Source organism: Bombina bombina, chromosome 1 (genome assembly GCF_027579735.1).
Source record: "Bombina bombina isolate aBomBom1 chromosome 1, aBomBom1.pri, whole genome shotgun sequence".
Lineage (NCBI taxonomy): Eukaryota > Metazoa > Chordata > Amphibia > Anura > Bombinatoridae > Bombina > Bombina bombina.
This window is the reverse complement of record NC_069499.1, coordinates 765,504,380-765,530,785: the sequence shown is the minus strand read 5'-3', so window position 1 is coordinate 765,530,785 and position 26,406 is coordinate 765,504,380. Positions and strand designations below refer to the sequence as shown.

Sequence of the window (26,406 nt, the reverse complement as noted above, 5' to 3'; positions counted from 1 at the left end):
AACTGAAAATAATGATGAAAAGAGATAAATTATTCTCAAAAGAGAGAATGAGGCACTATAAATTTAATATATACATATAATGTATTATAAAGGGAAAGAGAAATATTAGAAAGTCCAACCACATTATATATATATATATATATATATATATATATGTGGAAGATATATGAAGCACAATGTCTAAGATACTGTAGTATGTATAGAACTTATTGTGAATTCTCCAAAAATGCCGGGTTGTGTATAAAAGTATGGGTGGAGGGGATAAAGATGTGCACTATGTAATATTCAAACACAAAGTTCCACATCTAAACATCTATTAATACCCTCCGGATATCTAGTTTGGAGTTTAACTATCCAGTAAACTTCCATTTTGTTTTATTTTAACAAGGATCTGATTACCTATGACAGCCATATTTTAGGATAATATCAGTATAGCCTAAACTGGTGGCTTAACCCGAGAAATAGATAATTCATTGAGAATAAGAAGATGAGACATTTATGAATACCTCTTCACATTGTATTTTTGGTGTTTCAACCTATGTATCTCTCATCTTGTCCTTCTGAGATATACCATCTTAGAATTTATGCTTATCATTATTATAAAGACTCTCTGATAATTGTTATCCTCTTATGTCAATGTAAACATTATTTCTCTGAATTCAGATGTCAAATTATTGTTATATGCTTCTTGATTGTAATGTTATTTTATTATCTTTTAGCCCTTCTTTTTCTTTCCAAGTGCTGTTTATTTAACTATTTTATTGTATTCCAAGTATTATTGTGTTTCATGTCATCATTACTAAGAAAGACTGTTACTTTGTCTGTATAGAGTTAATTATTTTTATAGGATAGTATTAATCTATTGGTAACAGCTGAGTATAGCTGGAGAATTTAGAGGCATTCACTCCATATATAAAAAGAGATAAGATAATTAGTTGTTGTCATCACAGCACGGATAGGTTACTATTGTGTATTTATACCTGTGCCTTTAGAATCTAGGTAGCTCTGATGAAGTGCATGCGCGAAACGCATCAGATGTTACTGATTGTGACTTTTGGCATTGTCCAATAAACCTTTGTGATACAAGACTCCGTTTCTGCAGCGTGATTCCTCATATCTATTTGTTTGTATCTCATTACTGTTGGGAATACCGTTTATCTCACAATCATTTGCTACTGGAACCTTTCCTTTACTAGAGGTGCCTTCCCCTCCCTCCTCACAATAGCCTATCCACTACGGCTCCACCGGTGACCCATCAGGGAGCCTTCCGACTGGGACCACGCCCATGAGGCATTGAACGCCACACCACGGAACCACAGACCGAATACGCTTAAGAAGGGTTTTCATCGCTCTCTACGGCAGTGGTTCAGGCGACACTCTTAATACCAGCACATCTGACCAGACGGTTTTCGGCACTGTGGAGGTTTACTCACCTGTATGGCTCCGGATCACACCGTCTTCTCTCAAGTGCACATACTCATAGGCAGAAGCGGAGGTAAGGGGATACGGCTTAAGGACACTTTGAATTACTTTTTACTATGGTCCTGGACTAACTGGCACTTTACCGAACACCGGGACTTTACATAATTCCAGATACTGCCTCACTTTACTTAGATTTGATGAGACTTTGAAATTACCTGGGTACTCTATATAGCCCAATGTCTGTGTTTATAACATAAGTAACATAAGTACTGGTGAGGCTAAGAAGACACTTAGGGGCATATTTATCAAGCTGCGTATGGAACTTGATGCCCCCCAGAAGTTATGAAGCAGCGGTCTAAAGACCGCTGCTCCATAACTTGTCTGCCTGCTTTGAGGCCGCGGAGAGAAATCAACCCGATCGAATACAATCAGGTTGATTGACACCCCCTGCTAGCGGCCGATTCGTCGTGAATCTGCAGGAGGCGGCATTGCACCAGCAGTTTACAAGAACTGCTGGTGCAATGATAAATGCAGACAGCATATGCTGCCAGCATTTATCAATGTGTGGCAGACATGATACGCTACTTCGTATCATGTCCCCTCGCACATTGTTATTATGCCCCTCTTAACCTTAAAATGTCCTCAGTAACCACATCCCACTGTAAAGGGACTTTAAGCATCCAATCAGGATACTTGTCCCAGGACTTGCAAGGGAACATGCATCTGGCATGTGCATTCACAGTAACTTTATTTCCTTCCTCAGTTTAAGGAAGTTTACTATAAAATCTCTGGAGATTATGGTGAAATCCCAGAAGATCTCAGTAAAGCACAGTGACAACTCAACCCTACTGATTGGCTGATTTTGTTTTCACCGTACAGATGATGGTAGGTAAATAACTGCTCACAGAGCACTTACTCTGGGGAACTGAAGACATATTAAATTAGCATATCTTCTTTAATGTGATGTTTTATAGTCAGCTTTTTATAGATATGCTGCATCACTTTCAAGTGATTTAGCATATGATAACATGTCCCTTTAACATTTTTTAGACAAAGTCATTTTTTTACATCTTATATTTTTTTTAGCACAATATCCCTTAAATTCCTTCAAATGACACAAAAAAACATTTTTATATTTTCTTAATTGCATTTTAAATGTGATGAACAAATAAGAAACAAACCCAATAAAATATACCATACATTTATTATACATACTATTTTAAGACCATGTGTAATTGTAAACATTTATGGGCCTGAAAACAAATTGTAGCTCATCTTTAATTAAAACTTTAAAGCTGTTTCATGCTATTATACTCCTGCTTTACTGAAAACATAAACAAACAAATCTACAGGGGGAGGATACGTTTTATTATGTTTATATAAAAATTGTATATCCTACATATACAGCTTTTGGCCAAAAATGAATTTAAGAGCATTATTAAAAGTGATAACTCAGGTTTTCTTGAGAGCTTCTGTTGTGTACTCTCCTTAAGGAAAAGTCTTATGCCCGATGTGGTGTCTTAATCTATTTACTTATTTTAATTTTATGAAACATTTTAAACACTGCCAGGAAAATATTGGTATCTATTGGCCTCATTATATTCAATCAGACACTCACTGGGCACTTTCTGGTTTATTTTTCAAGATGTTCTAATACATTAGAATAACTGTCACTTCAATTAGTAAAACTAATTGAATTATGGAAACATTGTTTCATGAAAAAATGCAGTTAAAGTGAATGTAAACTTTCTGCAATTAGTGCCAGGTTTTTAAAAATACTATTAAAAACAGGGGCACTTTCATTGATGAAAGTTTACATTGCACCATATTTTACAGATACTTACCTTTTACTTCTTCAAAGCCGGATCAGCATCCCCACGCCTGCAAGTCCTCTGTAAATACGTCACCAATAACGAAACTGGCTTCCTCCAATCATGGCTTTCCCCCCCCCCCCAAGAGCGTCCATCTCGTGAGGCCCTGCCGTGATTGGAGGAAGCTGGTTTCTTCATTGGTGACATATTTACAGAGGACCTGCATGCGGGGGACATTGATCCGGCTTTGAAGAAGTAAAAGGTAAGTACTTGTAAAATACGGTGCAATGTAAACTTTCATCAATGAAAATGCCCCTGTTTTTAATAGTATTTTTAAAAACCGGGCACTAATTGATGAAAGTTTACATTCACTTTAAACACAGAAATAACTATCAGAAATAGGCAGGTAACAGGTTTTTTTCTGCGCTCCCATCACTCCTGCATACTGCAGTATTGTCTAAGGTTATCTTGGGTTGGAAAATCTGCCCTGGTGCCCCTCACACTGCTTCCATTTTAGGGCAAATATCTCCCTGACTCATCAAATGCCCCATCCAATTCTGCTCACAACACATTCTATTCTGCCCACAACTTACTTGCATCCCTGTATTTGGAACAAATAATACCCCCCAGTTTTGGAAAGCTCCTGAGATGCAGTGCAAAAGTAAAATATGACAGATAACTGATAGGCCTGAATGCATTGTTCTTTTTCAGCATCACCATATTTTTTTTAATCAACATTTTTTAAATTTTCATATACTTATTATTATAATAATAAATGGACATTCTGACAATCATATTTCAATTGTCTACAGGTTTCATAGTTTAAAAAATGTGATTGGAGTTGCCTTATTATAAACAGGAAAAATAGAGTTTACTAAAATGTAAGCTAAGTATAAGCAACAATTTTAAAGGGACAGTAAAGTCATAATTAGACATTCATGATTTAGACAGAGAATACAGTTTTAAACAACTTTGCAATTTACTTCTATTGTTTAATTTGTTTCCTTCTCTTGTTATCCATTGCTGAAAGGTTTATCTAAGTAAGCTCAGGAGCAGCAAAGAACCTAGGTTCTAGCTGCTGATTGGTGGCTGCATATATATACAGATTATCATTGGCTCACCCATGTATTCAGTTAGAAACCAGTAGTGCATTGCTGCTCCTTCAACAAATGATACCAAATGAATGAAGCAAATTTGATAATAGAAGTAGCCTGGAAAGTTGTTTAAAATTGTATGTTCTACCTAAATCATGAAAGAAAAATGTTGGGTTTCATGTCCCATTAACAGTAAATTCAAAATTACACTTCCATGAATCAGATAGGGCATTCCACTTTTCACAAATTTACTTCTGTTGTATAATTTTCTTCATTCTCTTACGGCTCGATTACGAGTTTTGCGTTATGAGTGAAAAAGCCTCATAACGTTGCTTTTTCACTACTGCTGAGATAACGAGTCTTGTAGGTATATCTGTACCGTACACTTTTTTGGCCGTCACACAACGTAACTACCGCGCTTTTTAAAAAGTCCTTTTTTAATGGGACTTCCACAGCGCCGGTATTACGAGTTTGTCTGTCCAGCCAAAAAGTGAGCGGTACAGCCTATAACTACTAGATCCGTACCGTAAACTGAAAGTCAGTAGTTATGGGTTTTACGTTACAAAGCTGTAGCATAAAACTCATAACTAAAGTGTTACAAAGTACACTAACTCCCATAAACTATCTATGAACCCCTAAACTGAGGCCCTCCCGCATCGCAAATACTAAAATAAAATTATTAACTCCTAATCTGCCGCTCCGGACATCACCGCCACTATAATAAACATATTAACCCCTAAACCGCCGCACTCCTGCATCGTAAACACTAGTTAAATATTATTAACCCCTAATCTGCTGCCCCCAATGTGGCCGCCACTATTAACCCCTAAACCTCGGGCCTCCCACATCACTAACACTAAATAAATATATTAATCCCTAAACCTAACCCTAAGTCTAACCCTAACCCTAACACCGACAAATGGAATCCACAGCACCAATTAGGTAAAAGAAAATACCTTTATTTTCACATTACATGCATGTAATGTGAAAATAAAGGTATTTTCTTTTACCTAATTGGTGCTGTGGATTCCATTTGTCTATGTTGCTGTAAGGGTGGCAGTAACCCTTTCTCCACGGGCATCACACAGAACTAAAACCTGCTTTAAGGAACCAACAGGTGCTGTACTCATTTACTACTTTTCTAACCCTAACACCCCTAACTTTAATATAATTACAATAAATCTAAATAAAACCTACTATTAATAACTAAATAATTTTTATTTAAGACTAAATACTTACTTAGGTTTTATTTTTATTTCACAGGCAAGTTTGTATTTATTTTAACTAGGTAGACTAGTTAGTAAATATGTATTAACTATTTACTAGCTACCTAGTTAAAATAAATACAAAGTTACCTGTAATATAAAACCTAACCTGTCTTACACTAAAACCTAACGTTACACTAAAATTCAATAAATTAAATTAACAAAATACATTTATCTAAATTACACAAAATAAAAAAGAGGTGATAAAATATTTAAACTAATTACACCTAATCTAATAGCCCTATCAAAATAAAAAAAGCCCTAGCCTACAATAAACTGCCAATGGCCCTTAAAAGGGCCTTTTGCAGGGCATTTCCCCAAAGAAATCAGCTCTTTTACGTGTAATAAAAACATACAAACAACGCCCCAACAGTAAAACCCACCACCCACACAACCAACCCCCCCCCCCAAAAAAAACTACCTAAAAAACCTAAGCTCCTCATTGCCCTGAAAAGGGCATTTGGATGGGCATTTAGCTCTTTTTTACATTGCCCAAAGTCCCTAATCTAAAAATAAAACCAACCCAATAAACCCTTAAAAAAACCTAACACTAACCCCCGAAGATCCACTTACAGTTTTTGAAAACTGGACATCCATCCTTAATGAAGCCGGGAGAAGTCTTCATTCAAGCGGCAAGAAGTCCTCAACGAAGCCTGGAGAAGTCTTCATCCAAGCGGCAAGAAGTCGTCCTCCAGGTGGGCAGAAGTCTTCATCCAGACGGCATCTTCTATCTTCATCCTTCCGACGTGGAGCGGCTCCATCTTCAAGACATCCGGCACGGAGCATCCTCTTCTTTCGATTCCTCTTGAAGAATGAAGGTTCCTTTAAATGACGTCATCCAAGATGGCATCCCTTGAATTCCGATTGGCTGATAGAATTCTATCAGCCAATCGGAATTAAAGGGTAAAAAATCAGCCAATAGAATGCAAGCTCAATCCTATTGGCTGATTTACGCTCCTTTATTGCAGGTGTTAGGCTTTTTTATAGCCGACTCTCCCCATTGATGTCTATGGGGAAATCGTGCATGAGCAAGTAAAACCAGCTCAAAGCAGCGCTGGTATTTGTGTGCGGTATGGAGCTCAACGCTGCCATATTGCCTGCTAACACCGGGTTTTTACAAACCTGTAACAGCAGCGCTATTAAAGGTGAGCGGTGGAAATAACTTGCAAGTTATTACTGAGCCGCTTATAACGCAAAACTCGTAATCTGGCCGTTAGTTAGTATCTTTTGTTGAAAAGTATACCCAGATGCTAACTGGTGATAGGTGGCTTCATATACAGTATATGCCTCTTGTCACTGCCTCACTTGATTTGAACAGCTAGCTCCTAATAGTGCACTACTGCTCCTTCAAAAAAAGGATAGAAAGATAATTAAGCAAATTTCATAATATAAATAAATGGGAACGTTTTTAAAAATGGTATGCTCTATCTGAATCATGAAAGAAAAATGCTGGATTCCATGTACCTTTAAATAAAGCTGTGCTAAAAGCCAATAAATGCTGCTTAAAAACAGACAAAAAGGGTTCAAAACTAATTAAAAACCATTGAATTAGAAAAGTCTACAAAAATAGATGGAAAACAGACAAGAGAATTGCTTTCTGAATAAAATATTTCTGTTGAACTGCCTCTTTGCAGGGTGTAGAGGGTATTAATGTGGTGCAAATGAAGATTAAAACTTGTGAAAAAGGGTTCATTTTTATGGCCGGGATGTTTTGACTCTAAAAAATCTTGAGAAAAGCATTATGAGGTACTTTGACCGGAAATTATGATGAATTGGGGATTAGCTATTTGATATTTATTAGTAAGTTTCAGTGCTATTTTATTTTTATTACTTTGCCAAAAACATCATGAGGTATTTTGACTGGAAATTCTGATTAAAGCCTTTAGCTCATTCTCCTAGATTATGAGTTTTTCGCTAAACAGTGTGCGAAACTAACGCCAAAAAATTGCGTTATTTCACTCTCCATATCGCTGCCATTACGAGTTACTGAAAAGCCTCCTTGTGCTGTGCGGTATGGTGCGTTAAGCTCCATACCACACAAAAGCCAAGGGCTGAGTTTACATGCTCGTGCACGCTTTCCCCCATAGACATCAATGGGGAGAAAGTGTTAGGAAAAATAACTAACACCTGAAGTGCGGAATCGCAATCGCCATAACATAACCCAATTGATGTCTATGGGGAAAAGAAAGTTACATTTAAACCTAACACCCTAACATAAACCCCAAGTCTAAACACCCCAAATCCGCCGCCCCCGACATTTCCAACAATAAATAAAAGCTATTAACTCCTAATCTGCTGCTCCCCGACATCGCAGCCACTAAATAAAGTTATTAACCCCTAATCCGCCTCTCCCCAACATAGGCGACACCTAAATAAACCTATTAACCCCTAAACTGCCGACCCCCCCTACATAGAAAAACACTAAATTAAACTATTGACCCCTAAACCTAACACCCCCCTAACTTTAAATTAAAATTACAATATAACTATCTTAAAATAAGTAAAAACTTACCTGTGAAATAAAAAAAAACAACTAAGTTTAAACTATAAACTAACCCACCACCCAACCAACCCCCAAAACAAAAAACCTAACACTAAAAAACACCTAAGCTACTCATTGCCCCTAAAGGGGAATTTTTATGGGCATTGCCCTTAAAAGTGCATTCAGCTCTTTTACACTTTGCCAAAAGCCCTAATCTGAAAAAAAACACCCCAAAAAATAAAAAAAATACCTAACACTAACCCCAGAATATCTACTCACGGTTCCTGAAGTTCAGACATTCATCTCCATCCAGGCAGCAAGAAGTCTTCATCCAGGCGGCGACATCTTCACCCATTGTGGGGGCATCTTCTAGCTTCATCCCGGCGGAGCGGAACTATCCTGGACTTGCAATGGTATCGTGCGCGGAGCGTCCTCTTCATACGGTCACCGCCATACACTAAAGTTAAATGCAAGGTAACCGTTTAAAAATGGCGTACCTTGCATTCCTATTGGCTGATTTGATTCTTCAAATTCAAATCAGCCAATAGAATGAGAGCTTCTGAAATCCTATTGGCTGTTCAAAACAGCCAATAGGATGAGAGCTACTGAAATCCTATTGGCTGATTTGAACAGGAATAAAATCAGCCAATAGGAATGCAAGGTACACCAATTTAAAACGGGTGCCTTGCATTTAACTTCAGTGGACGGCGGTGACCGTATGAAGAGGAAGCTCCACGTAGGATATCATCGCCGGTCCAGTATAGCTCAGCTCCACATCGCCGAGATATAGATAGAAGACGCCTCCGCGATGGATGAAGATGTCGCCGCCTGGATGAAGACTTCTCCCCGCCTGGATGAAGATGGATGTCCAGACTTCATGAACCATGAGTAAATATTCTAGGGTTAATGTTAGGTATTTTTTTATTTTTTGGGGTGTTTTTTTTTCAGATTAGGGCTTTGGGCAAACTGTAAAATAGCTGAATGCCCTTTTAAGGGCAGTGAAAAAGAGCAGAATGCCCTTTTAAGTGCAATGCCCATACAAATGGGTTTTACTGTTGGGGGGATTTTTTTACAGGTAAAAGAGCTGTTTAACTTAGGGCAATGCCCTACAAAAGGCCCTTTTAAGGGATATTAGTAGTTTATTTAGGTTAGGGGCTGTTTTTATTTTTATAGGGCTATTAGATTAGGTGTAATTGTTTTTATTTTTGATAATTTTGTTTTTTATTTTTCGTAATTTAGTGTTTATTATTTATTTATTTTTTTAGATTTTTTTAAATTTTTTAGTAAGGTTTTTTTTAATTTGTAATTTAGATTTTTTAATTGGTAGTTTTTTTTATTTTATTAGAATAGTAATGTTAAGTTAATTTATAGTTTAAACTTTCCATCTAAAGGGGAGGAGAGTCCACAGCTTCATTTATTACTATTGGGAATTAAGAACCTGGTCACCAAGAGGAGGCAAAGACACCCCCGGCAAAGGCTTAAATACCTCCCCCACTTCCCTCATCCCCTAGTCATTCTTTGCCTTCCGTCAAAGGAGGATGGCAGAGGAGTGCTGGAGTTTCAGAGTAGTCTCTTATGGAGGGTAGTACTCTTCGCATTGGGACTGGAGTTTTAAATAGTCCTGTCAGCCTCTCAGTGAGAGCCTGGGCGAAAGTTAGAGTCCGGAGATGCAGGGAGAGTCTTTCTGCAAAACTATCCCAACTCATATTAACAGCTCCATAAGCAATCAGCGTTGATGAATTTCGCTGCCAGCTTTCTGCACTCAAGTACATGTCAGGAACGAGGCTACTAACCTGTCACACTTGAAGGTTCATGTTCCTGTTCAAAGGTGTAGATCCTGGTAAGATCGTTTCATTTTTTATTAATAATGATAACATAGAAGACAGGGTCACAGTGTGGCGCCTTTTTATCTTTACAGAATCAAGGGTTAATATTCCTGGAAAGGGGGATTATTGAACAGGGGGGGTTTATACATGATATTGTCATTGCTGCGTTATGTGCGAGATGAGGCTCTGGCAATGTGTGGAACTTTCAGATTACTAGCGGGAATCTTGCACAGCCCTTTTTGACATGTTTTCCCTTGTGCAGGGGCGGTCCTGCCAGGCATTCCACGTGACTGGGTGTGTCTATCTATCCTTCTCTGTTGATCTGTAGCGCAGGAGACGTAGTGGTTTCTGTAGTCTAGGTCCTAGGAGGTGGTGAGTGCCCCGACCATTGGTGGTATAAAGGTGCCTTTTTGTAAATTAAATTAGTCTACCCATAAGCGCAAGTGACTGAGGACTCTGACGCGTTAGAGGGTTCTCCCTCCTTAACAAAGTCTAATTTCTGTGTTTATTGTGAGGAGGTTCTGGTAGATCAGCCTGCTCAACTATGTTCCACATGCCTTGCTAAAGTTACAACATCTAAATGTAAACGGAAGTCTAGTACTGCTGAGCCATCCACCTCTGAAGGTTTTTCGTCCCGGGAGGTGCGTTCCCTACATTCATCTCCGATTCGGCGGTTTTGAAAGTGATCCATGCCTTACCACGTTCTGCTAAGCGCAAGCGTAGGGTTTATCATAACGGCCCGGCCCAGGGTTTGTCCTCGTCGATGGAAGATCCAGAGGCTCTATATGATGACGAGGCCCACTCTGACTCTTCGGAGGAGGCCCCTTCTGGGTCGGAGTCTGTGTCATCTAAACCTCCAGTTAAAATAAATACAAAGTTGCCTGTAAAATAAAAATAAACCCTAAGCTAGCTACAATGTAACTATTAGTTATATTGTAGCTAGCTTAGGGTTTATTTTATAGATAAATATTTAGTTTTAAATAGGAATAATTTATTTAATGATAGTTATTTTTATTTAGATTTATTTAAATTATATTTAAGTTAGGGGGTGTTAGGTTAGGGTTAGACTTAGGTTTAGTGGTTAATAAATTTAATATAGTGGCGGCGACGTTGGGGGCGGCAAATTAGGGGTTAATAAATGTAAGTAGGGGGGCAAATTAGGGGTTAATAAATATAATGTAGGTGGCGACGGTGTAGGGGGCGGAAGATTAGGGGTTAATAAATATAATGAAGGTGGCGGTGGGCTCCAGGAGTGCGCGGTTTAGGGGTTAATAATTGTATTTAGTTGCGGCGGGATCCAGGACAGGCGGTTTAGGGGTTAATACTTGTATTTAGTTGCGGCGGGGTCCTGGAGCGGCGGTTTAGGGGTTAAACAATTTATTTAGTTGCGGTGGGCTCCGGGAGTGGCGGTTTAGGGGTAAACAGTATAGTATAGTGTGGGTGTTTAGTGACAGGGTACCAAGAAAGCTGTAAAAAAGCCGAAGAGCCGCGAGATCGATGACTGTTAGTTAACAACAGTCCGCTGCTCATTGCACCGTACTTGGTGCGCAGCTTTTTGACATCTTTTTTGATCATTTTGGAGAATGCATTCAGGTCTGCGGCAGCGATGTTAGGCGATCTTAGGCGAGCGTATTGGTGCCGGCGAATGCAGGTAAGTTGACGCTTTGTTAAATAGATGCCTATAAGGCATTTCATAGACTTGAGGTGTTTCAATGTAATTTATATTTACAAAGAACAGTAGATTTGATATCCTTTACATTTATAAATATGATTTAAAATCCTGAATGAAGTTGTGAGATGACTCATTCTTACAAAATGTACCTATATAAACCTGAGCATCTTTTTATTATGCCTTTAACAGGTTGGCTGGCAGCTGAAGAATCTAGTAAATGCTTTGAGAGAAGATCCGAGCGGGGTGATTTTAACTCTGAAAAAGAGACCGCAGAATACACTTGCATCAGCTCCAGCCCTTCTGAAGAATGTGAGGTGGAAACCTCTTGCACTCCAGGTAACATTTACTGAATCACACAGCAGATGTTTTTGAGATTACTGATTTAATTGCAAATTATACATTCTAGCTGACAAAGTAAGTATATCCAGATTTAGCATTGATAAAGAATCTAAAATTAAATCATGCCTTTTTCATGGTTATTTCCAAACATAAAAATCTAAAGCGCAAGTTAATTACAAGTCAGAAAAAAATATAAACACACATAGGGAATATTTCTGTTTTACATGTTTTGTATTTGTTCCATCCAAATGAGAAGATTTGTAATACATATTACAGATTTTATGGATATTACTGTGTTTAATTGAACTTTTTTGTTTGTCAAAACTTGTCCAAAGTTACAGTTATGGGTGTTTTTTGATCTCAGCTTGTAAAAATTTAATATTTGAGTATGAGTTATTCACAAACAATGGGGTGTAACCCTGCTTGGTCATGTGATAAAACCTGACAATACATTTTCCATCATCTTACATTTTGGGTTTTGTTAGTAGGGTCACCCGAAACGGAAACTGTACTAGGAAATATGCAAGCTTTTCTTAAGGAATGACAACAGACGCACAAAAAAAATTAGGAATTATTTTATTAACAGTCAGTCAAAGTACATCTGGAATTTTCTGGGTAATGTTTCTAAAGTACATCTGGAATTTTCTGGGTAATGTTTCTAAAGTACATCTGGAATTTTCTGGTTAATGTTTCTAAAGTACATCTGGAATTTTCTGGGTAATGTTTCTAAAGTACATCTGGAATTTTCTGGGTAATGTTTCTAAAGTACATCTGGAATTTTCTGGGTAATGTTTCTAAATTTTGAGATAAAAAACAATATTGTCAAAATGTTGCAATAAATTGAAATCTCAGTCTCAATTGAAGAATATCCATATATAAAAGATATATTACACACAGCAATAGCAAGCCTGACATGTTTTGGCCCACCAGCCATAATCATAGATGTATTCTCACATTTCCAGTACATCCAATATAAAGATAAAAATCATTAATCAAAAACAAATATGTAAATTTGAACTCTCTAGTATACACAAAAGTAGTAATTCATGTATTGTATGTATTAAATACAAGTAATTGTCAAGTGACCAAAATAAAAAAATATTTAACCCTTTCAATCTCTGAGTTTAAGCCCGTTGGTATTGTTTCCAGAAAAAATATGCAACATGCTTCATGTTTTCGTAACTAGAACAACAAAGCACACACACACACCTAGATTACAAGTTTCTCCAACATAGGTGTGTCCGGTCCACGGCGTCATCCTTACTTGTGGGATATTCTCCTCCCCAACAGGAAATGGCAAAGAGCCCAGCAAAGCTGGCCATATAGTCCCTCCTAGGCTCCGCCTACCCCAGTCATTCTCTTTGCCGTTGCACAGGCAACATCTCCACGGAGATGGCTTAGAGTTTTTTGGTGTTTAAATGTAGTTTTTGTTCTTCAATCAAGAGTTTGTTATTTTAAAATAGTGCTGGTATGTACTATTTACTCTGGAACAGAAAAGAGATGAAGATTTCTGTTTGTAAGAGGAAGATGATTTTAGCAACCGTTACTAAAATCGATGGCTGTTTCCACACAGGACTGTTGAGATGAAGTAACTTCAGTTGGGGGAAACAGTGGGCAGACTTTGCTGCTTGAGGTATGACACATTTCTAACAAGACTTGGTAATGCTGGAAGCTGTCATTTTCCCTATGGGAACCGGTAAGCCATTTTTTTAGTTTAAGTAAAAGAATAAAGGGCTTCATTAGGGCTTAAAAAACTGGTAGACATTTTTCTGGGCTAAAACGATTACTTTACTAAGTATATTTGGCACATTATTACTTTTAATAGTTGTTAAATCTTGGGGATTGTTTTAATAAAAACGGCAGGCACTGTATTGGACACCTTTTTCACTGGGGGCCTTTTCTAGTCATAGACAGAGCCTCATTTTCGCGCCACTAATGCGCAGTTGTTTTTGGAAAGCAAGGCATGCAGATGCATGTGTGAGGAGCTAAGAATCACTGAAAAAGCTTATTGAAGGCATCATTTGGTATCGTATTCCCCTCTGGGCTTGGTTGGGTCTCAGCAAAGCAGATTCCTGGGACTGTATAGGGGTTAAATGTAAAAACGGCTCCGGTTCCGTTATTTTAAGGGTTAAAGCTTTCAAATTTGGTGTGCAATACTTTTAAGGCTTTAAGTTACTGTGGTGAAATTTTGGTGAATTTTGAACAATTCCTTCATACTTTTTCACATATTCAGTAATAAAGTGTGTTCAGTTTAAAATTTAAAGGGACAGTAACGGTTTTATTGTAAAACGTTTTTTGTGCTTTGTTGACAAGTTTAAGCCTGTTTAACATGTCTGAAACATCAGATAACGATGTTCTATATGTATGAAAGCCAATGTGTCTCCCCTTTTAAATATATGTGATATATTTGTGTCATAATGTCCAAACAAAGTAGGGATAATAATGCCATAGATATGATATTGCCCAAGATGATTCCTCTAATGAGGGGAGTAAGCATGGTACTGCATCATCCCCTTCTGTGTCTACACCAGTTTTGCCCACACAAGAGGCCCCTAGTACATCTAGTGCGCCAATACTTATTACCATGCAACAATTAACGGCTGTAATGGATAACTCTATAGCAAACATTTTATCCAAAATGCCTACTTATCAGAGAAAGCGCGATTGCTCTGTTTTAAACACTGAAGAGCAAGAGGACGCTGATGATATCTGTTCTGACATACCCTCACACCAATCTGAAGGGGCCAGGAGGGAGGTTTTGTCTGAGGGAGAAATTTCAGATTCAGGAAAAATTTCTCAACAAGCAGAACCTGATATTGTAACTTTTAAATTTAAATTAGAACATCTCCACGCACTACTTAAGGAGGTATTATCTACTCTGGATGATTGTGACAATTTGGTCATTCCAGAGAAATTAGGTAAGATGGACAAGTTCCTAGAGGTTCCGGTGCCCCCCGATGTTTTTCCTATACCCAAGCGGGTGGCGGACATAGTAAATAAGGAGTGGGAAAGGCCCGGCATACCTTTTGTCCTCCCCCTATATTTAAGAAATTATTTCCTATAGTCGACCCCAGAAAGGACTTATGGCATACAGTCCCCAAGGTCGAGGGGGCGGTTTCTACTCTAAACAAACGCACTTCTATTCCTATAGAAGATAGTTGTGCTTTCAAGATCCTATGGATTTAAGGTTAGAGGGTTTGCTTAAAAAGATGTTTGTTCAGCAAGGTTACCTTCTACAACCAATTTCATGCATTGTTCCTGTCACTACAGCTGCGTGTTTCTGGTTCGAAGAACTAGAAAAGTCGCTCAATAAAGAATCTTCGTACGAGGAGGTTTTGGACAGAGTTCAAGCTTTTAAATTGGCTAACTCTTTTATTTTAGATGCCGCTTTGCAATTAGCTAGATTAGCGGCGAATAATTCAGGGTTTGCTATCGTGGCGCGCAGAGCGCTTTTGCTTAACATCCCCTTCAAGGGTAAAACACTGTTTGGCCCTGACTTGAAAGAGATTATTTCAGACATCACTGGGGGAAAGGGCCACGCCCTTCCTCTGGATAGGTCTTTTAAGGCTAAAAATAAACCAAATTTCTCCAACATAGGTGTGTCCGGTCCACGGCGTCATCCTTACTTGTGGGATATTCTCTTCCCCAACAGGAAATGGCAAAGAGCCCAGCAAAGCTGGTCACATGATCCCTCCTAGGCTCCGCCTACCCCAGTCATTCTCTTTGCCGTTGTACAGGCAACATCTCCACGGAGATGGCTTAGAGTTTTTTAGTGTTTAACTGTAGTTTTTATTATTCAATCAAGAGTTTGTTATTTTAAAATAGTGCTGGTATGTACTATTTACTCTGAAACAGAAAAGAGATGAAGATTTCTGTTTGTAAGAGGAAAATGATTTTAGCAACCGTTACTAAAATCCATGGCTGTTCCACACAGGACTGTTGAGAGGAATTAACTTCAGTTGGGGGAACAGTGAGCAGTCTTTTGCTGCTTGAGGTATGACACATTCTAACAAGACGATGTAATGCTGGAAGCTGTCATTTTCCCTATGGGATCCGGTAAGCCATTTTTATTCAGACAGTAAATAAGGGCTTCACAAGGGCTTATTAAGACTGTAGACATTTTCTGGGCTAAATCGATTCATATATACACATATTTAGCCTTGAGGAATCATTTAATCTGGGTATTTTTGTAAAATAATATCGGCAGGCACTGTTTTAGACACCTTATTCTCTAGGGGCTTTCCCTAATCATAGGCAGAGCCTCATTTTCGCTCCGGTATTGCGCACTTGTTTTTGAGAAGCATGACATGCAGTCGCATGTGTGAGGAGCTCTGATACATAGAAAAGACTTTCTGAAGGCGTCATTTGGTATCGTATTCCCCTTTGGGCTTGGTTGGGTCTCAGCAAAGCAGATACCAGGGACTGTAAAGGGGTTAAAGATAAAAACGGCTCCGGTTCCGTTATTTTAAGGGTTAAAGCTTCCAAATTTGGTGTGCAATACTTTTAAGGCTTTAAGACACTGTGGTGAAATTTTGGTGAATTTTGAACAATTCCTTCATACTTTTTCGCAATTGCAGTAATAAAGTGTGTTCAGTTTAAAATTTAAAGTGACAGTAACGGTTTTATTTTAAAACGTTTTTTGTACTTTGTTATCAAGTTTATGCCTGTTTAACATGTCTGAACTACCAGATAGACTGTGTTCTGAATGTGGGGAAGCCAAGGTTCCTTCTCATTTAAATAGATGTGATTTATGTGACACTGAAAATGATGCCCAAGATGATTCCTCAAGTGAGGGGAGTAAGCATGGTACTGCATCATTCCCTCCTTCGTCTACACCAGTCTTGCCCACTCAGGAGGCCCCTAGTACATCTAGCGCGCCAATACTCCTTACTATGCAACAATTAACGGCTGTAATGGATAATTCTATCAAAAACATTTTAGCCAAAATGCCCACTTATCAGCGTAAGCGCGACTGCTCTGTTTTAGATACTGAAGAGCATGAGGACGCTGATGATAATGGTTCTGATATGCCCCTACACCAGTCTGAGGGGGCCAGGGAGGTTTTGTCTGAGGGAGAAATTTCAGATTCAGGGAAAATTTCTCAACAAGCTGAACCCGATGTGATTACATTTAAATTTAAGTTGGAACATCTCCGCGCTCTGCTTAAGGAGGTATTATCCACTCTGGATGATTGTGAGAATTTGATCATCCCAGAGAAACTATGTAAAATGGACAAGTTCCTAGAGGTCCCGGGGCTCCCAGAAGCTTTTCCTATACCCAAGCGGGTGGCGGACATTGTAAATAAAGAATGGGAAAGGCCCGGTATACCTTTCGTCCCTCCCCCCATATTTAAAAAATTGTTTCCTATGGTCGACCCCAGAAAGGACTTATGGCAGACAGTCCCCAAGGTCGAGGGAGCGGTTTCTACTTTAAACAAACGCACCACTATACCCATAGAAGATAGTTGTGCTTTCAAAGATCCTATGGATAAAAAATTAGAAGGTTTGCTTAAAAAGATGTTTGTTCAGCAAGGTTACCTTCTACAACCAATTTCATGCATTGTCCCTGTCACTACAGCCGCGTGTTTCTGGTTCGATGAGCTAGTAAAGGCGATCGATAGTGATTCTCCTCCTTATGAGGAGATTATGGACAGAATCCGTGCTCTCAAATTGGCTAATTCTTTCACCCTAGACGCCACTTTGCAATTGGCTAGGTTAGCGGCGAAAAATTCTGGGTTTGCTATTGTGGCGCGCAGAGCGCTTTGGTTGAAATCTTGGTCAGCGGATGCGTCTTCCAAGAACAAACTACTTAACATTCCTTTCAAGGGGAAAACGCTGTTTGGCCCTGACTTGAAAGAGATTATCTCTGATATCACTGGGGGTAAGGGCCACGCCCTTCCTCAGGATAGGTCTTTCAAGGCCAAAAATAAACGTCCCTTTCGTAGAAACGGACCAGCCCCAAGTGCTACGTCCTCTAAGCAAGAGGGTAATACTTCTCAAGCCAAGCCAGCCTGGAGACCAATGCAAGGCTGGAACAAGGGAAAGCAGGCCAAGAAACCTGCCACTGCTACCAAGACAGCATGAAATGTTGGCCCCCGATCCGGGACCGGATCTGGTGGGGGGCAGACTCTCTCTCTTCGCTCAGGCTTGGGCAAGAGATGTTCTGGATCCTTGGGCACTAGAAATAGTCTCCCAAGGTTATCTTCTGGAATTCAAGGGGCTTCCCCCAAGGGGGAGGTTCCACAGGTCTCAATTGTCTTCAGACCACATAAAGAGACAGGCATTCTTACATTGTGTAGAAGACCTGTTAAAAATGGGAGTGATTCATCCTGTTCCATTAGGAGAACAAGGGATGGGGTTCTACTCCAATCTGTTCATAGTTCCCAAAAAAGAGGGAACGTTCAGACCAATCTTAGATCTCAAGATCTTAAACAAGTTTCTCAAGGTTCCATCGTTCAAAATGGAAACCATTCGAACAATTCTTCCTTCCATCCAGGAAGGTCAATTCATGACCACGGTGGATTTAAAGGATGCGTATCTACATATTCCTATCCACAAGGAACATCATCGGTTCCTAAGGTTCGCATTCCTGGACAAGCATTACCAGTTCGTGGCGCTTCCTTTCGGATTAGCCACTGCTCCAAGGATTTTCACAAAGGTACTAGGGTCCCTTCTAGCGGTACTAAGACCAAGGGGCATTGCAGTAGTTCCTTACTTGGACGAAATTCTGATTCAAGCGTCGTCCCTTCCTCTAGCAAAGGCTCACACGGACATAGTCCTGGCCTTTCTCAGATCTCACGGATGGAAAGTGAACGTGGAAAAGAGTTCTCTATCTCCGTCGACAAGGGTTCCCTTCTTGGGAACAATAATAGACTCCTTAGAAATGAGGATTTTTCTGACAGAGGCCAGAAAAACAAAACTTCTAAACTCTTGTCAAACACTTCATTCCGTTCCTCTTCCTTCCATAGCGCAGTGCATGGAAGTAATAGGTTTGATGGTAGCGGCAATGGACATAGTTCCTTTTGCGCGCATTCATCTAAGACCATTACAACTGTGCATGCTCAGTCAGTGGAATGGGGACTATACAGACTTGTCTCCGAAGATACAAGTAAATCAGAGGACCAGAGACTCACTCCGTTGGTGGCTGTCCCTGGACAACCTGTCACAAGGGATGACCTTCCGCAGACCAGAGTGGGTCATTGTCACGACCGACGCCAGTCTGATGGGCTGGGGCGCGGTCTGGGGACCCCTGAAAGCTCAGGGTCTTTGGTCTCGGGAAGAATCTCTTCTACCGATAAATATTCTGGAACTGAGAGCGATATTCAATGCTCTCAAGGCTTGGCCTCAGCTAGCAAAGGCCAAGTTCATACGGTTTCAATCAGACAACATGACGACTGTTGCGTACATCAACCATCAGGGGGGAACAAGGAGTTCCCTGGCGATGGAAGAAGTGACCAAAATCATTCAATGGGCGGAGACTCACTCCTGCCACCTGTCTGCAATCCACATCCCAGGAGTGGAAAATTGGGAAGCGGATTTTCTGAGTCGTCAGACATTACATCCGGGGGAGTGGGAACTCCATCCGGAAATCTTTGCCCAAATTACTCAACTGTGGGGCATTCCAGACATGGATCTGATGGCCTCTCGTCAGAACTTCAAGGTTCCTTGCTACGGGTCCAGATCCAGGGATCCCAAGGCGACTCTAGTAGATGCACTAGTAGCACCTTGGACCTTCAAACTAGCTTATGTATTCCCGCCGTTTCCTCTCATCCCCAGGCTGGTAGCCAGGATCAATCAGGAGAGGGCGTCGGTGATCTTGATAGCTCCTGCGTGGCCACGCAGGACTTGGTATGCAGATCTGGTGAATATGTCATCGGCTCCACCATGGAAGCTACCTTTGAGACGAGACCTTCTTGTTCAAGGTCCGTTCGAACATCCGAATCTGGTCTCACTCCAGCTGACTGCTTGGAGATTGAACGCTTGATCTTATCAAAACGAGGGTTCTCAGATTCTGTTATTGATACTCTTGTTCAGGCCAGAAAGCCTGTAACTAGAAAAATTTACCACAAAATATGGAAAAAATATATCTGTTGGTGTGAATCTAAAGGATTCCCTTGGGACAAGGTAAAGATTCCTAAGATTCTATCCTTTCTTCAAGAAGGATTGGAGAAAGGATTATCTGCAAGTTCCTTGAAGGGACAGATTTCTGCCTTGTCTGTGTTACTTCACAAAAAGCTGGCAGCTGTGCCAGATGTTCAAGCCTTTGTTCAGGCTCTGGTTAGAATCAAGCCTGTTTACAAACCTTTGACTCCTCCTTGGAGTCTCAACTTAGTTCTTTCAGTTCTTCAGGGGGTTCCGTTTGAACCCTTACATTCCGTTGATATTAAGTTATTATCTTGGAAAGTTTTGTTTTTGGTTGCAATTTCTTCTGCTAGAAGAGTTTCAGAATTATCTGCTCTGCAGTGTTCTCCTCCTTATCTGGTGTTCCATGCAGATAAGGTGGTTTTACGTACTAAACCTGGTTTTCTTCCAAAAGTTGTTTCTAACAAAAACATTAACCAGGAGATAGTCGTGCCTTCTTTGTGTCCGAAACCAGTTTCGAAGAAGGAACGTTTGTTGCACAATTTGGATGTTGTTCGCGCTCTAAAATTCTATTTAGATGCTACAAAGGATTTTAGACAAACATCTTCCTTGTTTGTTGTTTATTCTGGTAAAAGGAGAGGTCAAAAAGCAACTTCTACCTCTCTCTCTTTTTGGATTAAAAGCATCATCAGATTGGCTTATGTGACTGCCGGACGGCAGCCTCCTGAAAGAATCACAGCTCATTCCACTAGGGCTGTGGCTTCCACATGGGCCTTCAAGAACGAGGCTTCTGTTGATCAGATATGTAGGGCAGCGACTTGGTCTTCACTGCACACTTTTACCAAATTTTACAAGTTTGATACTTTTGCTTCTTCTGAAGCTATTTTTGGGAGAAAGGTTTTGCAAGCCGTGGTGCCTTCCATTTAGGTGACCTGATTTGCTCACTCCCTTCATCCGTGTCCTAAAGCTTTGGTATTGGTTCCCACAAGTAAGGATGACGCCGTGGACCGGACACACCTATGTTGGAGAAAACAGAATTTATGTTTACCTGATAAATTACTTTCTCCAACGGTGTGTCCGGTCCACGGCCCGCCCTGGTTTTTTAATCAGGTCTGATAATTTATTTTCTTTAACTACAGTCACCACGGTATCATATGGTTTCTCCTATGCAAATATTCCTCCTTAACGTCGGTCGAATGACTGGGGTAGGCGGAGCCTAGGAGGGATCATGTGACCAGCTTTGCTGGGCTCTTTGCCATTTCCTGTTGGGGAAGAGAATATCCCACAAGTAAGGATGACGCTGTGGACCGGACACACCGTTGGAGAAAGTAATTTATCAGGTAAACATAAATTCTGTTTTTCGTCCCTTTCGCAGAAACGGACCAGCCTCAAATTCTACACCCTCTAAGCAAGAGGGTAATACTTCTCAAACCAAGCCAGCCTGGAGGCCGATGCAAGGCTGGAACAAGGGTAAGCAGGCCAAGTCACCTGCCACTGCTACCAAAACAGCATGAAGTGTTGGCCCCCGATCTGGGACCGGATCTGGTGGGGGGCAGACTTTCTCTCTTTGCTCAGGCTTGGGCAAGAGATGTTCAGGATCCTTGGGCGCTAGAAATAGTTTCTCAAGGTTATCTCCTGGAATTCAGGGAACTACCCCCAAGGGGAAGGTTCCACGGGTCTCAATTATCTTCGAACAGGCATTCTTACACTGTGTAGAAGACCTGTTAAGCATGGGAGTGATTCATCCTGTTCCATTAGGAGAACAAGGGATGGGTTTTTACTCCAACCTGTTCATAATTCCCAAAAAAGAGGGAACATTCAGACCAATTTTAGATCTCAAGATTCTAAACAAGTTTCTAAGGGTTTCATCGTTCAAAATGGAAACCATTCGAACGATCCTTCCTACCATCCAGGAAGGTCAATTCATGACCACGGTGGACTTAAAGGATGCGTACCTACGTATTCCTATCCACAAGGAACATTTTCGGTTCCTGAGGTTCGCCTTTCTGGACAAGCATTACCAGTTTGTGGCACTTCCATTCGGATTAGCCACTGCTCCAAGGATTTTCACAAAGGTACTAGGGTCCCTTCTAGTGGTGCTAAGACCAAGGGGCATTGCAGTAGTACCTTACTTGGACGACATCCTGATTCAAGTGTCGTCTCTGTCAAAAGCAAGGGCTCATACGGACATTGTCCTAGCTTTTCTCAGATCTCACAGGTGGAAAGTGAACATAGAAAAAAGTTCTCTGTCCCCGTCAACAAGAGTTCCCTTCTTGGGAACAATAATAGTTTCCTTAGAAATGAAGGTTTTTCTGACAGAGGCCAGAAAATCAAAACTTCTAAGCTCTTGTCAGGTACTTCATTCTGTTCTTCTTCCTTCCATAGCGCAGTGCATGGAAGTAATAGGTTTGATGGTTGCGGCAAGGGACATAGTTCCTTTTGCACAAATTCATCTAAGACCATTACACCTGTGCATGCTCAGACAGTGGAATGGGGATTATACAGACTTGTCTCCGACGATACAAGTAGATCAAATAACCAGAGATTCACTCCGTTGGTGGCTGACCCTGGACAACCTGTCACAGGGAATGAGCTTCCGCAGACCAGAGTAGGTCATTGTCACGACCGACGCCAGTCTGGTGGGCTGGGGCGCGGTCTGGGAACCCCTGAAAGCTCAGGGTCTATGGTCTCGGGAAGAATCTCTTCTCCCGATAAACATTCTGGAACTGAGAGCGATATTCAATGCTCTCAAGGCTTGGCCTTGACTAGCAAAGGCCAAATTCATAAGGTTTCAATCAGACATCATGACGACTGTTACATATATCAACCATCAGGGGGAAACAAGGAGTTCCCTGGCGATGGAGGAGCATCCGGGGGAGTGGGAACTCCATCTGGAAATCTTTGCCCAAATAACTCAATTATGGGGCATTCCAGACATGGTTCTGATGGCCTCTCGTCAGAACTTCAAGGTCCCTTGTTACGGGTCCAAATCCAGGGATCCCAAGGCGACTCTATTGGATACAATAGTAGCACCTTGGATCTTCAACCTAGCTTATGTATTCCCACCGTTTCCTCTCATTCCCAGGCTGGTAGCCAGGATCAATCTGGAGAGGGCTTCGGTGATCTTGATAGTTCCTGTGTGGCCACGCAGGACTTGGTATGCAGACCTGGTGAATGTGTCATCGGCTCCACCATGGAAGCTACCTTTGAGACAGGACCTTCTTATTCAGGGTCCATTCGAACATCCGAATCTGGTTTTCCTCCAACTGACTGCTTGGAGTTTGAACGCTTGATTTTATCAAAGCGTGGGTTTTCAGATTCTGTAATAGATACTCTTATTCAGGCTAGAAAGCCTGTAACTAGAAAAATTTACCATAATATATGGAAAAAATATATCTGTTGGTGTGAATCTAAAGGATTCCCATGGAACAAGATAAAAATTCCTAAGATTCTTTCCTTTCTACAAGAAGGTTTGGAGAAAGGATTTTCTGCAAGTACAGATCTCTGCTTTATCTGTTTTACTTCACAAAAGGCTGGCAGCTGTGCCAGACGTTTCAGCGTTTGTTCAGGCTCTGGTTAGAATCAAGCCTGTTTACAGACCTTTGACTCTTCCCTGGAGTCTTAATCTAGTTCTTTCAGTTCTTCAAGGGGTTCCGTTTGGACCCTTACATTCCGTAGATATTAAGTTATTATCTTGGAAAGTTTTGTTTTAGGTTGCAATTTCTTCCGCTAGAAGAGTTTCTGAGTTATCTGCTCTGCAGTGTTCTCCGCCCTATCTGGTCCATGCAGATAAGGTGGTTTTACGTACTGAGCCTGGTTTTCTTCCGAAGGTTGTTTCCAACAAAAATATTAACCAGGAGATAGTTGTACCTTCTTTGTGTCCGAATCCAGTTTCATAGAAGGAACGTTTGTTACACAATTTGGACGTTGTCCGTGCTCTAAAATTCTATTTAGAGGCTACTGAAGATTTTAGACAAACATCTTCTTTGTTTGTTGTTTATTCTGGTTAAAGGAGAGGTAAAAAAGCAACTTCTACCTCTCTTTCCTTTTGGTTTAAAAGCATCATCAGATTGGCTTTTGAGACTGCCGGACGGCAGCCTCCTGAAAGTATCACAGCTCACTCCCCTAGGGCTGTGGCTTCCACATGGGCCTTCAAGAATGAGGTTCCTGTTGACCAAATTTTTTTTAAATTATATACTTTTGCTTCTTCGGAGGCTATTTTTGGGAGAAAGGTTTTGCAAGCCGTGGTGCCTTCCGTTTGGGTGACCTGATTTGCTCCCTCCCTTCATCCGTGTCCTAAAGCTTTGGTATTGGTTCCCACAAGTAAGGATGACGCCGTGGACCGGACACACCTATGTTGGAGAAAACAGAATTTATGCTTACCTGATAAATTACTTTCTCCAACGGTGTGTCCGGTCCACGGCCCGCCCTGGTTTTTTAATCAGGTCTGATGAATTATTTTCTCTAACTACAGTCACCACGTTACCATATGGTTTCTCCTATATATATTTCCTCCTGTCCGTCGGTCGAATGACTGGGGTAGGCGGAGCCTAGGAGGGACTATATGGCCAGCTTTGCTGGGCTCTTTGCCATTTCCTGTTGGGGAGGAGAATATCCCACAAGTAAGGATGACGCCGTGGACCGGACACACCGTTGGAGAAAGTAATTTATCAGGTAAGCATAAATTCTGTTTTTGCGCTATAGAGGGTGCGAAACGAAACCAAAAAAAGTTGCGTTATTTCACCCTCCATAGCGCTGCCATTACAAGTTTCAAAAAGCTGCCTTGTACGTGCGATATGGTGGCGATGAGCTCCATACCACACAAAAGGGCTGAGAATACGTGCTCATGCATGCTTTCTCCATAGACACCAATGGGGAGAGCATGTTTGAAAAAAACTAACAACTGAAGCGCGGAATGAAAAGCTGCGTAACGCAACCCCATTGATGTCTATGGGGGAAAAAAAAGTTACGTTTAAACACCCTATCATAAACCCAAGTCTAAACACCCCTAATCTGCCGCCCCCGACATCGCTGACACCGAAATAAAGTTATTAACCCCTAATCTGCCGCTTCCGACATCGCCGCCACTAATAAAAGTTATTAACCTCTATTCCGCCACTCCCCGACATCACCACCACTATAATAAAGTTATTAACCCCTATTCCGACGCTCCCCGACGTCGCCACCACTAAATAAACCTATTAACCCCTAAACCACCAGCCCCCCATAACACAAAAAACTAAATTAAACTATTAACCCCTAAACCTAACAACCCCCTAACTTTAAATTAAAATTACAATATCCGTATCTTAAAATAAATAAAAACTTACCTGTGAAATTAACAATTAACTTAACATAACTATTATACTAAAATTAAAATAACTACCAATTAAATAAACTAAATTACATATAAAAAAAATTAACACTACTAAAAAAAAAATATTCTAAAATTACAAAAAATAAAAAATACTAAATTACAAAAAATAACAAATACTAAATTATGAAAAATAACAAACAAAGTGATTCAAGATAAAAACAATTACACCTAATCTACACCTAATCTAATAGCCCTATATAAATAAAAAAAAAACCCAAAATAAAAAACCCTAGCCTGCAATAAACTACCAATAGCCCAAATCAGCTATACAACAATAGAATTTCAGTAGCTCTCATCCTATTGGCTGATTTGAACAGCCAATAGGATTTCAGTAGCTCTTTTCCTATTGGCTGATTTGAATTTTAAAAATCAAATCAGCCAATAGGAATGCAAGAGACGCCATTTTAAAAAAGGCTCCCTTGCATTGAAGATTCAGTGTATGGCGGTGACTGTATGAAGAGGACGCTCTGTCTTCAAGGATGGACCCTCTCTGCGCCGCCGGGATGAAGGTAGATTATGTTACCTGGATGAAGATAAAAGACGCCGCCTGGATGGATGAAGCCCATTGCCCTGAAAAGGGCATTTGTATGGGCATTGCCCTTAAAAGGGCATTTAGCTCTTTTTCTGCTCAAAGTCCCTAGCCTAAAATTAAAACCCACCCAATAAACCCTTAAAAAAACCTAACACTAACCACCGACGATCCACTTACAGTTTTCGAAGACCAGACATTTATCCTCATCCAAGCGGCAGAAGTCCTCAGCGAAGCCAGCAGAAGTCTTCATCCAAGCGGGCAGAAGTCTTCATCCATCCGGCGCGGAGCGGGTCCATCTTCAAGACGGAGAATCCTCTTCTTATGACGTCTCTTGAAGAATGAAGTTTCCCTTTAAATGACGGCATCCAAGATGGCGTCCCTTACATTCCTATTGGCTGATAGAATTCTATCAGCCAATAGGAATTAAGGGGGAAAAAATCCTATTGGCTGTTGCAATCAGCCAATAGGATTGAGCTTGCATTCTATTGGCTATTCCAATCAGCCA

The 26,406-nt window shown here is 40.5% G+C and overlaps 1 protein-coding gene across 1 annotated transcript in view; it reads left to right on the top strand.

The window, feature by feature from the left end:
- LOC128660873 (connector enhancer of kinase suppressor of ras 2-like) overlaps positions 1-26,406 on the top strand; it is a 957,001-nt gene that overhangs the window by 530,572 nt on the left and 400,023 nt on the right. Inside the window, exon 9 of the mRNA XM_053714957.1 lies at positions 11,762-11,908. Coding sequence (XP_053570932.1) covers positions 11,762-11,908 — 147 coding nt within the window. The remainder of the gene's footprint in view (positions 1-11,761; positions 11,909-26,406) is intronic.